We start from the raw sequence: 16024 nt of genomic DNA on the forward strand, positions 1-16024 counted from the left end.
CACAGTCGTCAAGCAGCAAAACTTCGCGGCCCCAACGCTGTACCTGCAGACTGTTGTAGGGGAACCGTTGCTGCTTTATCACACAGTGCACAGCTGACTGGGAAAAAAAAAAACTCGTGTTTTTTTTTTTTTTTTGCTAGGATGAGGTGGTTTTTCGGCTGTATTGAAATGAGTGCATTTCACAAAACTGCAATGGAAACACTTTTTTTTTTTCGCATCACAAATTGTACGATCAACAACCAGATGTTGCTACTGGCGGAAAAGACGAAGAAGATGACAGGAAACGGTGGGAGGAGGATGGCGCGGCGTGGTTCTGTAATTTATCACGTGATTGTAACTGCGGTCCTATTTGATGGAAACATTGCAATTACAAACGTGCACTTTACCTGCACGTTAGCGGAATATTGCTAACGCTTTGCGCACAGTCGTAATGGGAACGCAGCTACAGTGAGCACCTTTTTTCAAAATCTGACACGTTTACAGACGCAGAGTGTGGATCAAAATACACTTTACGTGGAGCGGTGAACATGCAGCAGCACTTTTTGATCCTTTGTTTGTGTTGTTGCCGAGCACACTTTAGCGTAAAATGGAAATGTAGAAATCCAGCCCTCCACATATTAAAAAGACTGCACCGCAGTAAGTGTTATTAATATTTACAAAACTACACAAAGCTCAAAGCAGCCGAAGAGGAGAATAAAAAAAAATAAAAAAACAGAGCGGTTTTTTTATTCATCCTTGTCCTTTGTGTGTTGTAGTACAATAAACAAGTACACACTCGCTCAAACACGCCTACACAAACTGAACACACACAAAGCTTTTGTTGTGGGCACATAAATAGCGAAGACAAATGAACAAAAATCACCGCTGATTGGCGACAGGTAAGACTGAAGAGGCTACGGCTGTGTGTCAGTGGGCCATCTGGGAATAAAGTGACAGTCTGCACGTGTGTGTGTGTGGGCGTGTGTGTGCGCATGTGAGACAGGAAGAGAGACAGTGAGAAGGTTGTAACAATGAATCTGTGCTCTTTAGAAATGGAGATCAATTTCCACATGGTTGCTTTTAAAGGCTTTGGCAGGAGAATAATATATAAGTGTGTGTGTTTTCGGTGTGCGTTTCTGCTCGTGTTTGTGGCTCTGAATGTCTACATGCGCACAAATCATCTCATTGTGTGCATTAGCATCATTGTGTGTGGGCTTTTATGTGCTTAGTTTGTGCACAGGGAATGAACAGGTGGATGTGTGCCTCCGTATGAGTGTGTGTGTGGGTGCGTGTGTGTGTGGGTGGGTGTCTTTGAAGGAGGTCCAGGCTCCATCTCTCAGCAAATCAGCAGGCCTGAAAATCCAATCTGCCTGGAGAGGCAGCAAGCTGTACATCATCTGTCATGGACGGACACTATCAGCGCTTTATCAGTGACCACCCCCTCCAAACACACACACGCACAGCATATCTTCCAATGACCACATGCATGAACGAACGTACACAGCCCACAGTGACAGAGACTGATAGGCATTATTAACTGTGGTGGTTGTGTGGAGGAGAGCAGTGGGGAGGGCAGAAGCAGTCAGTGAAACTCTGGCTTCAGTCTAAGCTGGACCCTGAGATGCTCCGCACCGATTCAGATCCTGACAGCTGTGACCGGCCTTCTTTGCCGACGATGCCTTCCTATTCCCGGCAAGTCTGCCATGTTGGCCACAAACGACAGCGTGTCACCCGCAAGCCTGCAAATGGTTAGCAGCTTGAATAATAGCACCTAGCTGGGATTGCGCTCGAGCGTTGCTGAGGCTGTGATGTCAGCGTCCCACTGCTGCCGTCGGTACCGGCACACCAGTTGCGCCGAATTTACTGCTGTTCTCTTCCTCTTCACTCTCTCCACTACTTGGATAGTGTGGCCATGCAAGGCAGAAGATCAGTCATGTGGAAAAACACAGATCAGACGTAACAGTGTGACCACTGGCGGGTGAAGCACTAGCGTCAGGGCAGATGTCGGTGGAATGTACTGGGAAGCAGGTGAGTGTTCTGTCCTCAGAGTTGATGTAGAAGCAATAAAAAGGGAAGAGGATACCGACCTAAACGGAGCCAGACCGGGCTCCGAAGATGCCTTGACTCCTGTATCAAGAGTCAAGGTTCATTGAGGTTTTTTGTGGATTGAACGGAATGGTCATGCGGTCTGATGGAGAGGAGAGGAGCTGCTGTCGCTGAAATTTCTGAGGAAGACCATGTTGTTCCCAATAGAAAGATGTCAGAACATACGGTGTATCAAAGTTTGGGGCATATGGGGGAAGCAGAGCTGGAGAACAGTCAGGATACCGATGCCTCAATCAGTGAAGTTACACACAGTGGTAGTGTCCAGGAATTTTACTCAGGTAAGAATAGCTATACTTCATAATAAAGTTACTCAAGTAAAAATACAGAGTAGTAAAAATACTACCAAAAGTACATCCTTTTCAAAATGTTATTCAAGTAAATGTAACTGAGTATAACTCAACTCTGACAAGGATTCGTTAACTTATTCACAGATTGTTAAGCATATTGCTGGCAATGTTGAGATCCGCTGTCTAATACGTGGTCACTTTAAGATCCAGAAATGGCACAAAAAATTCTAATAAACAAAAGATGACCAGCCTACAACCGTTCCTGGTCCTCCTAAAGAAAAGGAAAACGACTAAATAATTTAGGAGTATCAGTAATGGACAGCTGCCTGCCACACCATGTAGCTGTTATGAGTGTTTTGATCACAGCTAGCCTCAATCAGTTCAAAAAGAAAGATTGTGGGCATGCCATGGTGGCGTAGTGGTTAGCGCGACCCATATTTGGAGGCCTTGAGTCCTCGACACGGCCGTCGCGGGTTCGACTCCCGGACTCGACGATATTTGCCGCATGTCTTCCCCCCTCTCCTTCCCAGTTTCCTGTCAGCCTACTGTCGTTTAAGGGACACTAGAGCCCACAAAAAAGACCCCCTGGAGGGGTAAAAAAAAGAAAGATTGTGTATAATTTACTAGCGTGTGCAAACTATCAGCATGAAAGTCAAGCTAATAGTCGAGTAAATAATCATAATTTGAAATATATTGAAGAACGGGTTGTGGTTTGTTAATATTGGTGGCATTTTTTGGTGTCATTTTAAACATGTCTGGTGGAAGGGATTGCCACAGTGTTGAGTCCGATTCCAAAAGTACACAACAGCATGAGGGATGTTTCAGCAAAGGACAAAAAGAGGTTGCTGAAAACTCCCAGTCTCTCGCTTTACGTAGTTTGCAGGTGTGTGTGTTTGTGAGAGAGAAAGAGAGAGAGTCCTCAGTGGTTCTGTCTGCACAAGCTGAAGAAGGAGAGAGGTGTTGGAAGATTGGGGGAGAAAAAGATTGAGCACATAGCAATCAGTCCTCCATCTATCTGTCTGGATAATTAATATAAATCTGCTCATTTATCATCAGCCAATCAATCTAGATTTACAATCCAACACACAAGCACTCTTTGCACTTTTTGATAGCCTGATTGTCTGGTTAGATGGCTCTGCAGAAATCTGTAATGAATGAGAATGAAGCGGTGAAGGAGGGCATAGAGGAAAAATATTCTGATTAGAGACAAATGAGCGAGAGATTGATGGAGCTATATAAGGCGGCACAAGCTTCATTTATCACTAATTCTGGGCTGGTTGGATGGGCAAAAAAGCAAAGAGGAGACCACCTCGGCCTAGAAGCGAAATACATTTCTATCAGAATGACTAATACTGGACTGATAGACAAAAACAGCCTGGACTTATCGGCTTTTAAGATAGGTGTGTAACTCGCGATAAACTAAGTACAGACACGGCAAAAAAAAGGAACGAAAAAGGGATGTGGGACATTCTAGTTGTCACCATTAGTTAGTGGCGCCACCCTGTGTAGACTAAATAGAGCAGAAAGTCCAATTCTGAATGGCTCAAAAACCAAAATGAAGGGTTTGGAGCGGCCTAGTCCAAGGGTCTGAAATCAGTGGCTCCTTTAAAATCAAGTAAGAATGGCTTTTAATTATGAAAGGTAACAAGATAGGGTGCTTTTAGCGTATTTAATATAGTATAAAATGTCTACAACGGAGTGGCACCAATGGCACAAGGCTTTCATCTGCGCAGAGTTCAGCTAGCCTCATGCTACAGTGCGGTTCATTTCCTGTTATAAAAACTGTAAACAGAAATACAATTTAGCTTAATTTAATCAGCATTCAAAATAAAACAGTTAATTTAGATTTGTAAAATGTTTTTTTTTTTTTTGGCGCTATGAAAATGTTTTTTATTAGGGGCTGCATTTTGTAAAATCAAATATTTCTTTTTTTTTAGCTTTATATCATGTTTTTATGTTATTCCATCATCAAAAACATACCCGGGGTGTTGCCTTGATTCTTTCACGCGCGTTTGAGAAATCCTTGAATCTCCCGTGGCAACCATTCAGATGCGGAAAACGCCCGGGTGGACCTGGTACCGTGGTTTCCGAGCTTCCACGTCTCACAGCAGCCGCTCGCCCCTCTCACCTCCTTCACACTTAATCAGCAGCAATTAGAAACAGCTGATGGAACTGCGCCACAGCTAACCTCATTATGCTAGCTACTTCTCAGCGCGACGCTGGTAAAGACGTTAAACGGCTAACAGAGGAGCCATGTTGTGACGACTTCCGGGGGGCGGAGTTTCAGAAACAATTTCAATTCGCTGATTTCTTTTCAGACATATTTGAAGAATACAGGATTTCTATAACCACTGGAGGTAACAGTTACTTGATAGTACCATAAAATGGCACTATGTGGCTGGAAAATACATAATGCTGCCCGTTTAATTGAAGATTTTTTCCCTAATACCTTCTTGTCTTATTGATAAGGCAGCTTATATGCTGTTTAATAATACATTTGCACATTCCTAGGGTCAGTTTAGTGATCCGAACATGAACTACATCCGGGTGCAACTTTGCTGCATCTTAAATAATGTGACGATAGAACAGTAATAGAATGTTGTAACACTCTTTCATAATACAAATAAAACTTATCTGTAGCCAGACTGAAAAATGTCAATATTATACCAAATGCATCAAACCCACTTTAACATGTAATCTGCTAAACATAGCAGCTAGTTTGGCAGCTAAACCAAATGTTATTTTTCAAATAATTGTGAATAAATTCAGGCTAAAGGCCTACTCTACAATTAGGGTTTAATTTTGCGCTCAATTTCTTAACAAAATTCCAACCATCGCCATGTGTTTCACACTTTATTCATAGAAAAGCACTGAGATCTCAACACAAATCAATATAAAATGGTAGTAGCGTTACATAAATAGTAATAAAATCTTGCTTTATAGACAGTAGCTCAAGAAGTCGCACAAAAAAAAAAAGGTACAAAAAAAAGTGATGATAAGCTATGATACTTCTGTGGCAACAAATACTGGAAATACCTTTTCAAAAAATCAGTAGCACAAAGAGGCAACAAACACTTTCAATTATCCCTTAAGTTAAGAATGGATCTGAAACGAAAACAAAACGGGGAGGTGAACTACATCTCTACTAGCAAACAGTAATCTCCTACAAACAAAAGAAAAGACGAGTTGGGGGTAAAACTTAAACAGAACCCTCAGGAATTAGTTTCGGGTTACGCAGTTGGTGAAGTGGTGTCGCCTGTGGACCTTTTTCGAAAATCTGTTAATGTTAGGATGTCGAAGCCTCGCATCTTTTAGTTTTGCATAAGCTGGCCGTGCGTGCGGAGGGAAAACGCCGCGACGCGCAGCTTCACATCCTAGATCGACAGAAGAGACATCCAACCTCATGGGGACAAAAACAAGTAAACGGCAGTAATGTAAAAAAAAAAAAAAAAAAAAGTCAACTCTGAGAAGAAAATGTTTTTCTTTTTTTTAAAAAATGGTATCATGAATGAAACAGGCCATCAGGTACTGTTGCCAACACAAATGTTTGTGTTATTCCGTCTCACTGCAGAGGAACCACGCAAGAAGACACCGAAGGCTCCGGTATTGATAATAAAGGACGGAAATAAAGTAAAAAAACAAAGACGCACAAAAAAAAAGAAAGAAAGAAAGAACTTTGTACATTGATCGGTCAGAAAGGCATTTTCTACCATTGGTCCTTTTTTTTTCTCCTTCTCCTCAACCTCAAGAAGTTGCAGCAGATGTAACATCGACCCAACGCAAGCACTCTTCCTCTTTTCTCCATTCTGTCCTCCTCCTCCTTCTTCTTTTTCTTCTTCTTCTTTCTGATAGTGGTTCGGCCCACCAGGTCTCGCCCTCCACATTTCCTCAATTTCATTCCAGGGCGAGATCCTCAAAGTGGTTCTGCATAGTCAGGTTTAGTACAAATCAGTTTACAAATGTATGCCTCCCTCAATCTTCCCAACTCTTTAAAAAAAAACAAAACAAAAAACAACTTTCTTCTTGGAAAACAGTTTTTTTTTTGTCATTGCAAACTAAATAAAAATGATTTTTGTTTTGTTTTGTTTTTTTGTTAGCAAAAAAAGAAACAAAAGTACACAGGAGCACCTGAGAAATGCCTTGAAATCTTTGCTCTTACAAAAGAAACGGCGTCAATTTTCCCCCACGCAGAACAGTTCAAGTACACCCCGCCGAAAATAAACAACAAAAAAAAACCCCACATAACATATTCATTATAAATAATTAGAACTTTACAATTTTCTCAATTGACACTTTATTATTTACAATATCTTAAATGCTTAATGCTACTACTTTTTGTTTTTGTTTCTTTAAGTGATGTCCCTGAGAACTGAGTTCGGCCTTTTTTTTTTTTCTCCTCTCCCTCCTCAGTTTTTCCTCCGCCCATTCCTCCATCTGCATTTCTCCTGATCCGAAAAAGGCGCAGTTATCACGACCGACTTACCCGGGTACAGTTCGTAAAAAAAAAAAAAAAAAAAAAGTTTGCTCTCGTGGAATGTCGAAGCAGATAGGAGAAAAATAAAAAATAAAAAAAATGTCCCTCTGTTCCAGAACCCTTCAACTCATGCAACCTCTTTTATTTAAATACAGTGTGGTTCTTACTCTGTGTGTCTGCCATTTCAAACTCTGATTAGAAAAAAATTTTAAAAATCATTTTAAAAATGTCACAAAACAATCAATAAATAAATGCAAGCAGGAACGTACTGAAGAGGTAACTGTGTGAAGTGCTTGTACATTTAGTCTGATCAGTTAAAGACTTAAGCTCTTGTTTAGAGATGGCATTTTGCCACCGGGTGAGACAGCGGACCATGGAGAAGGTAACCTCCCGTGCCGAGCCACGCGGCCTCGAATACTTGCAATGAACGCATCAAGTTGCGACAAAATACAGTAATTTTCGTGCGGTTCACTGTGCATCTCTGAAACCTTTGAGGGGAAAAGGCCGCTCGTCTTCACAGTAAAGAAGGATACACACCAGTAGTATTCACAGGAAGGTTCACAGATTTTTCCATCACAAGAACAAAAAAAAATAAAAAATAAAAAAATGTATGGTTATTTAGCCTTAATAATTTCACACAGCCATCTTTCCATGTTTGATTTTTATCAAACATGGATGTGAAATGTGTCAAAACATAAGGTTGGGGAATTTTTTTGAGCATGTACAGTATATGCTATATTGGCCGTCTACCAAAAGGTAGATTTAATTTAATTCAAGCCTTTTTTTGGGGGGTCAATTTTCAAAAATGAAGTTCTGACACATAAAGTTTGTTAGCTAATGTACACGTAGCAAAAGTATGCTAATTTTTTTTTCTTTAAAAAAAATGATCTTGAAGGAATCTTAGCATTTACTTTCAGATGTTCACTTGATACTTTAAAAAAAAAATCTTTTGAAAAACCAAAAGTAAATAAAACAACCTCAATTTAGTCAAGTAGCAAATGATTCATTTTGGCGGGAAAACTTTTGGCGGGACAACGGGTAGCAGATACTTTTTAAGTGCGCAATAAATTTAAGGGGTTATATATTTATATTACTGTAATTACACAATAACTGATTAAAACAATTTTGTTAACTAGCAAACAATTATTTCAAGTGGTTAATGTACGAGGGCTAACTAGAGGTAAAGGATTAAGCTAAATGCTACTATTAGCATTAGAAATATGCTAACAGTAGTGAGGTATTATACTATAAGCCTAATACTTTACTGTCCACTAAATCTTCAAACCCAGGTGATGTAAATTTCCTCACAAGTCTGTGACTGATGCCTGAGTGTGGCGACAGCGACAATACAACTATCCGTCAAAAGGTGGCGCTAAGCACTGTAAAGAAAACAGCCAGTCAAGAACAGAAAAATGAGTTTACTTCTTAAACAATAGAGTGTTCGAAGATTTTGCTGTTTTCAGCCACATTAATGCCCCCGTGAAACTATAGTGAAAACTGGATGACAACTTAAGCAGTTCTTCTTGGCAGCAAATTTTCTAAATATGTCCAGCGGCTACGCTTAAACAAAACAAATGGGTACAATTCTCAGTTTTAGCCAATGTTCTTGTGATGGAAAAGGGATTCAGGTGACAAACTGATTTACGACCAAGTTCCAGGTCCAAAACTGTTGTCAAAGTTTCGCAATGAAACATAAAGATCGCCAGCTCAATGTCACAGAGTGACGAAACTAAAAGATATACCTGAATTAAACTGTTGACTGAATGTTGATGTTAGCGCTGACGCTTTACGCTTTTCAAAGCTTTGGCCACAAGCAGCAGAGTTAGCAGTGAAGTGGCATCTCAGGACATGAGGAACGCGTTCACCTCATCAAACATGGCATGTTATGTCGCTAAGAGGATGACACGAAGCATACAGTGTATACAAGAATATACTGATGTACACGTGAAGGCTAAACTAGGAACAAAAGCAGCCAGAACGTCACCCTCAAAACATGCACTCTCTAAAGCGTCACCCTCACCATGCAGCAGGGGAAGGTATTTAAATGTTCAACTAGTCTCACTAGACCCCAACTAGTGAGAACAGGTAGCTGTGTTATCCGTCCTCTCCGCTCTAAGAAGCCCTGAATGAAATGAGAGACAATTCCTAACAGAGGAGTTAAAGCCGACAGTCGAGGTATGACCTTAACACTGTGCGTTTCAACCGTTGTGTGTTCCTTATGAAGTTCCCTTCACTTTGAGAAGCCAAATCTTCTTTACCTCTACAAAGACTACACACACCCAATCCAAAATGGCCGCAAGCCAGCAGGAAGCAAACATTTCTTCTTCTTTTATAATAACATTCTTTTAATGTTCTGATCATTTCAAAAGTATTAATTGGTTGAGTTTGATTCCTTGTTACTTCTGCGACACTTTAGGTCCTGTCTTTTGAAGCAACGGTTAACGTAGAGCGAGTACAGCGAACACTTTTTGGTTCACATTCAAGAAACGAAACACAACGAAAACTTAAGACTTGGTCAAGAAATGGCTCAACATTCAGAAGTAAAAATTCAAAAACAAAATAATAATAATAAAAAAAAACTTAAATAAACCAATAAGTTTAACTACTTCCCAAAAAGGAGGTCTCTGAGACAGGGTTAAGGTCAGCCGAAGCGCTCCCTGACCAACATCATCAGTTTCTTTTTGCCCTTGTAGATCTGTTTCAGGTTGTCTATGAACTGGGCGAACTGAATATGGCCGTCCTGTGCCAAAAGGAAAGTTTCCCGTGCTTTGCTGAGGAACTCTATGAACTCCCCGTAGTGCCGCGGACTGATGTGCGTCAGTCGAGAGTGCGTGGTGTTGATGTACGCCGAGATGGTGGCGTCCAGAAGCTGTCGTAGCGGCGCCTTGTCCGTTGACATGAGCTTCCCAGAGTTCCTTCGCCCGGGGATGCCGGCCAGTCCTGGCGCCGTCATGGTGCACCGCCGCAAGATGTCGGACAGCACTGTGGCACAGTGCACGCTCTTCACCACCAGCGGGATGATAGCTGCGAGTTCGTTTTTCCCCAAGGAGTGGCTGAGCGCGCAGGCCCAGAGCACGTCGTTAATGGCCGGGTGCGTGTCCTGGTTGTAGGCTAGGTTGAGGTGAGTCATGGCGAGAGACGCCAGCTTGAACGACCGGAGCGGATATCCTCGGTGCTCCATGTAGCGCGCGATGGTGAATAGCTGCGAGTATGTCATGCCCGTGGAGGCGGCGTCGATCACAATCTGGTAGGCCGTCTCGAAGGCGATGTGGTCCTTCTCGCAGAGCGTCAGAGCCGACAGGGCGCAGTTCTGAGGGTCTTTCATGGCGCACTGCAGCGCCAACGTCCTCGCGCAGCTGGCCAGCTCCTCCCGCTGCGGGTAGTCCAGGCTGAGGCGCAAGATGGTGTTGTGGGACATGACGGTGGCCGCCACGATGCTGGTGGCCTCTGTCGGCGTGAACAGAGTGTACCAGCTCTGCAAGATGCTCACTAATGCCCGCAGACCTGTCAGGAGAGACAGATGGGATTGGACACTCAGTGCTTTGCCAGTTCTTCAAAAAATGGCAAGGGAAGGAAAACAGACACGATGACTTAATCATCATTTAGTGTGAACTTTTATGCAGAATCCTTGCCACTAATAATTTTACTACTAGAATTATTCGCAAACATCCAAATAAAGAGCCTTTTGCTAAATGGCATTTATTTGCTGAAATTTGTACATTTCACACTTAAGACACACAAAAAGCAATCCAGATTTCTTCAGAGTCTCCCCCAGCATATTTTCAGCCTGGCGGGCCACCAGGTTTTACTTGCGCCCCCACCAGGCTGAGCATTGTCTTATTTTAGGTTTTTTTTTTAATGTTTGCCTTATTTGTATCATTAACTCAAAAACACACTGGATGACTGCCCTAGCTATCCCAGGCTTAGCAGGTTTTCATGGGAAAACTTTATATCTTGATCAACTTTCATCCATTTTTGTAACATGCACAGTAAAGTAGTATAAAATTAACCCTTGTTTCTAGAATGGACAGACATTAAATATCTTGTAAAACTCCTTGAGCATACGAATTCAAGTTTGACACACGTTGATCTAGTTACCGGGCAGGTTACTGGTTTCTCAGAGAGTCACCAGTGCTAAAGCTGCCAGCTTTGTTTCACCCAATAAGTCAGACTGTGTCAACTTATAACCATACTCTGCACTTTTTCAGTCATGTTTCTTTATCCTCGCTTCCCTCTAATCCTTTCTTAGCACTTCTGGCAGTTTCTTTAAAATCTCTGCATAAATTTTGTCAACCAGCAGAGTTACAGCTCTCTATCTCTCCTGCACTATCATCAAAATATGAAATACCTTATGGAAAACTGATGTTTATCCCTCCATGTGGTGAACCCAGCATATGTTTGATTATCTCTCTCTCTCTCTCTTTTTTTTTTTTTATTAAAGTCAAAGTCAGCTTTAAAGCTGAAAATCGAGACAGACCGTAGGGACTGTAATTAGAGACGGAATCCTGTTCTGCTTGCTGCGTCTCAATGGGGTGTCAAAAAAAGAAAAGGTGAAACATACCGACTTCAGTGGCGCATGTTACCAGCCAGCGGACCATCTCTCTCCTTCTCCAATTCAAAGTGGACAGCGTCATTCTCATCACCTGCAAAAACACACAAAAAGAGTAAGAACAAAGTGGTGGCAGCTGGAAAATATGAAATAGCTATTTTTAAAATACACATCTTAAACCTTTGCTCTCAACTTTAAATAGTAAAAACCTCTATATTTAAGGTAAATTACAACATAATGAACAAGACACAAATAAATGAGTGTTAAATGTTTTAGTGAAAGAAACGCAAAGTGCTTTTGTGTTGATACTTTCAGCCGAAAGTGTCACGGTGATGTTGCAGCTTGTAAATGTCTGGCGTAGGTTACCGTTATTTTCCGAAGCCATTAATATATCTTTTTTATCCACTTTCTTTCTGCATTTTTTCTGCCACTGACTTAAAAGACAGTTGTTGAAAACACTAACTTGCCAACAGGAATTTTAGTAAAAAAAAATGTTATTGCTTAAAAGTCCATGGTGTTGAAGTGCCTTCAGATTTTCATGTTTTACTGTTTTCAATGGATGAAGATATTTCCGCTTTTGAGTCAATCTGCGATTTTTAATATGTATGATTTACCGGGGAGGGGAGTGATGGAGATATCAGCAGATCTGTGCAACAAAAAAACCCCCAAAACGACCAGAACCAGATAATAACTCTGCAATAATCCAAATTGGCATGTATGGGATACAAATAACAAAAAGACAAAAACTAAAAATTTTGTAAAAAAAATAAAATAAAATAAGCAATCATCAAATGTTGTATTTCTTTGTGTGTGGAAAGAAACAGCTGCTTTTAAATCCTTATCAGGCATCTAAAAATAAATTAAAGATAAAACAATTTTGATTCATAACATTACACCACAAAAATAATGCTTCAATAATCAGTACAGCAGGTCACTTTTAAACATATTTACAGGTTATTATTAAACATGCACTATAATTTTGTTCATAGCAGCTTTTGTGACACTGAGGAAAAATAGCGCAACACCTCTTAGCTCAGTATTTAACTTTACTTTTTGCTGCGTCTTACTTCATTGGGGTTATTTTTAATTTCTCCATTGATTAACGTTTCAGCTGTAGAGGACATTTTTAATGCGGCAGAATGCTAATCTGTTGCGTTTCTCTGTGGAAAGATTCCTCCATGAAGTGGGTTCTTCTAGTCAACAGCGTTAACTCTGTGTTGGACGCTAATTTGTAGCTTAGAGTTTTGAAAGTCTGTTAAAAGGAAACTCTAGCTGCGGCAAAAGTTTCTGTGGTAAAACTGTGATAGTTGCAGCCTCCCTTTTTCTCTCTCACACACACACCCACACACACACACGCTCGGTACCTGCAGCCCCAACTCCAACGCCACATTGAGCAGGGTGATGTCTGGCGGACTGTCTGCGGGGGTGGCGATCTTAAAGGCATCCTGGGCTAGTTTGAAGATGAGGGAAGAAGAGTGGATGTTTTTCTGAATGGCGTCCAGCACCGTCCGCAATCTCAACATGTCCCCTTGTGGATAAGTGGAAAAAAAGACGAAGAAGAGGAGGAGGAGGAGGAGGAGGAGGAGAAGGAGATATTAACAACTGGTTTGCTTAAGTAAATTCTTTTCTGCTGGCAAAGGAGAAAACCGAGATTCAGATTTCAAATATTTCTGTAATCAAAGAAAACTTCCTCGTTTGAAGGATTCCAACATGTCCGCCCAAAGTAGGAACTTGATATTGTTGCTGCAGCCACGATTACAGGGTAGATGGGGGATGGGGAGCAGAATGTTTGTTAGACATTGTAATATTGGTATCAAGTATTGAATATGGTTAAAAACGTTCACCAAGTGTGGGTTATGTAAAGGAATAAAAAGTTTGTAATCGTGGGAATTTCCAGACACTGGAAAGCAAATATGGTTTGGAAAACTTTGACTTTCTTTGTTTGTTTTTTTTTTTTAAATCCCTTCAGGCCAGTTGTCATATAAATAGTTCTTTAGTGCTTATCATACAAAAATAGGCTTTAGGGTAATTTCCAGAACACTAAAAACAAAGGTCAGCACTGCAAGCATCACACATAAATGAAAGACAAAAACTGCATGGAGCATTTGAGAGAATCTGTGGAGAAATTCTTGTGCTTTAAAAGGGAGAACATCACTGTAATTCAGGTTGGGGCAGAGGGGAAGTTGGACATTTTCACATTTGTCGTTCTTCAAGAAGAAATTGGGATATTAGTTGTGGTACATTTACAATTTAATGGGGGAGAGCTCAATTAGCGGCTCGTCCCACTTGTCAGACGTGATTAATAAAATAAAACACCTGCTTGGAAGATTAATCACTGCAGCCAGAAAAGCCGTTACCAAAAAAATGGCTCACGACAGAAGCCATTCCATTTCGTCATCATATTAAATACTGTATGTATATATATAAAAACAACAAAAGCACAGTTTTCTGCGACTACATTTGAGGGAATTTTATATTATAACAAAATGGCCTGCTGTTGTGCTTCAGCTGCTTTTGTTTCTACTGAACTTTTTTTTACCTTTAGCAGCAGTTAGCATGGTGGAGGCTAGCTCACACTGCTGCGACTCCAGGTGGCCGAGAGTGAACCAGCGCGGGTATCTGCTGGGAACGATGGAGATGCCGTGGTGAGGGTGGCCCACGTCCCCGGAGCCTGCCGACGACTCCAGGACAGGAAGCCTTGGGGGACGAGAAGAGAGCGGGGCTTAACGTGGAACACGCTTCATGGAGACGTTACACGAACATTAAAACATGGAGCTTTGCTGGGTTACTGGTTTAAAAAGCTAAATCTAAAAGCGCAGATGTTTTCCCCATTCTACGATTTAAAGTTCGCTCATCTAGATGCCACAGAAAGTGTCAGAGAGAATATTCACACCACGGTTCCCCTCCTCCGCCTGTTGCTGCCAGGGTTCGCACACTTTTCCGCGCAGTAAAATTCACTTTTTCAACATTTTCCGGCACGACACTTTGGAAATTGAAAATAAAATAAACAAACAAAAATCAATACAGATGAATTAAAGATAGTTTCAATTCAGAATGATTTTGACATCATTTATTCCTTTTTAATAACGTCTTCTAATGGTTTTCTACATAGCAGGGACAGTGAAATTTTGTATTTACACCGCAACAAAATACCAATTTATAAAAAAAATTTCCCTTAATTTCAGGAACTTTGCTTAATTTATGAAATATAAAGGCATTTTTTTATTTTCATTACCCAGATCAAAACTGTGAGGTTTGAATATCAGGCACTTTGAAAGACTTTACACAGAAATCGAGCACTTTCCAAATCTCAAAAACGCCTAATTGAAGTGGAAGCATTTTCAAGGATTCCAAGAAATGTATTTGAAAATCTTGCTTTATCAATATTTCAACATCACAATTGTTGGGTTTTTTTTTTTTTTTACTTTAAACAGCAGTGTGGGAAATAATTGCTTCCATAACAGCACATTTACTAACTTTTGTTTAAAATCTGCATAAATACATTCCTTGAGAATCATTTAGCCCACACATTTAAAAATGGGAGTTGCGTTTTTGTTTTTTTTCATGTGGCATTGAAAGAATATCTCACCTCATGGCGCGGAGAGCCAGCTTGTAAGCCAGGTCTGCGTCGTGCGGCAGCAGAGCCGAGAAGAGGTATTTGGCAAAGGTGTGCATGGGAACGCTTTCTCTGTGGATGACTTCTCCGAGGCCACTGAACGGACCGGCTGAAACCGAGAGGGACACAGAGGGAAGAGCGGGTCAGGTTTTCGTCGAACGCGTGTGCGACGCGCCGACGAGCGGCGGGCGGCGTACCCTCCAGCAGCTGCACGGCCTGCTTCCGCAGCGTCTGGACCAGGAGGTCGTCCAGCTCCAGCTCCTGCAGTTTGGCGACGATCTGCTCTTCGTTACGACACACCTGGACCACGGCGAGAAGACAAAGCGTGATCAAAATGTTACCTGGAAAGCGACGGATTCGCACTCGGCGGGGAACTTTAACGCTTCTCCCCACACTTTGTGACAGACGGGGTTCAATTCCAGCCAATGATCGACACAGAGGTCCATTTGATTGGGTTTTAAACGCAATTCTCGTCTAAACCGTTAATATTGTCGCTAATTCCGATGACATTAAGAAAGGTCTGCGGCGGCAGACGTTAAACCCTCGAAAGCAGATTACCATTTGCACAAAGAAACGCTTCCCGGATTTCTTCCAGTGCGCCGGGAACTTAAGTGCTGCGACTTTCTGCTTGTTTTTCAAGAAAAGAAAAATGCCCTGACCTTTTCTATGCTTTTTTTTTTTTTTTTGCCTGACATTTACTTCCAGCTGATGCTAAATTATAGTGATTTGCTATCAGAGAAACATTGTCCTCAACAGGATGTTTTGTTTTTTTTAAAAATATGTAGAGAATATATTTTTAATAAAGCACAACCAATATCAACCAGGATATGAAACAGCCAAAAATGCAAAAGTAATTATTTTGCCGTTGATGTATTTCACATTTTGTCATGCTATTCGTAAGCCTGTCACAATATCAAATTTTGCTGGACGATAAATTGTCCAGGTAATTATTGCAATAAACAATAATATTGTAGCTTGGAGGTCATTTTTATAATAATATACATAAATAATGG

At 41.1% G+C, this 16024-nt stretch overlaps 1 protein-coding gene across 2 annotated transcripts in view; it reads right to left on the reverse strand.

The window, feature by feature from the left end:
- Positions 1–5212: 5212 nt before the first annotated feature.
- Positions 5213–16024, reverse strand: part of zswim5 (zinc finger SWIM-type containing 5) — a 65987-nt gene continuing 55175 nt past the window's right edge. For both annotated transcript variants that reach the window (XM_023335424.1, XM_005804583.2), the window contains exons 11-16: positions 15209–15311; positions 14985–15120; positions 13935–14092; positions 12760–12923; positions 11408–11489; positions 5213–10350 (exon numbers count right to left, since the gene is read on the reverse strand). In XM_023335424.1, the coding sequence (XP_023191192.1) occupies positions 9488–10350; positions 11408–11489; positions 12760–12923; positions 13935–14092; positions 14985–15120; positions 15209–15311 (1506 nt within the window). In that variant the 3' untranslated portion in view covers positions 5213–9487. The remainder of the gene's footprint in view (positions 10351–11407; positions 11490–12759; positions 12924–13934; positions 14093–14984; positions 15121–15208; positions 15312–16024) is intronic.

This window comes from Xiphophorus maculatus, chromosome 6, assembly GCF_002775205.1.
Source record: "Xiphophorus maculatus strain JP 163 A chromosome 6, X_maculatus-5.0-male, whole genome shotgun sequence".
NCBI classification, from domain to species: Eukaryota; Metazoa; Chordata; class Actinopteri; order Cyprinodontiformes; family Poeciliidae; genus Xiphophorus; species Xiphophorus maculatus.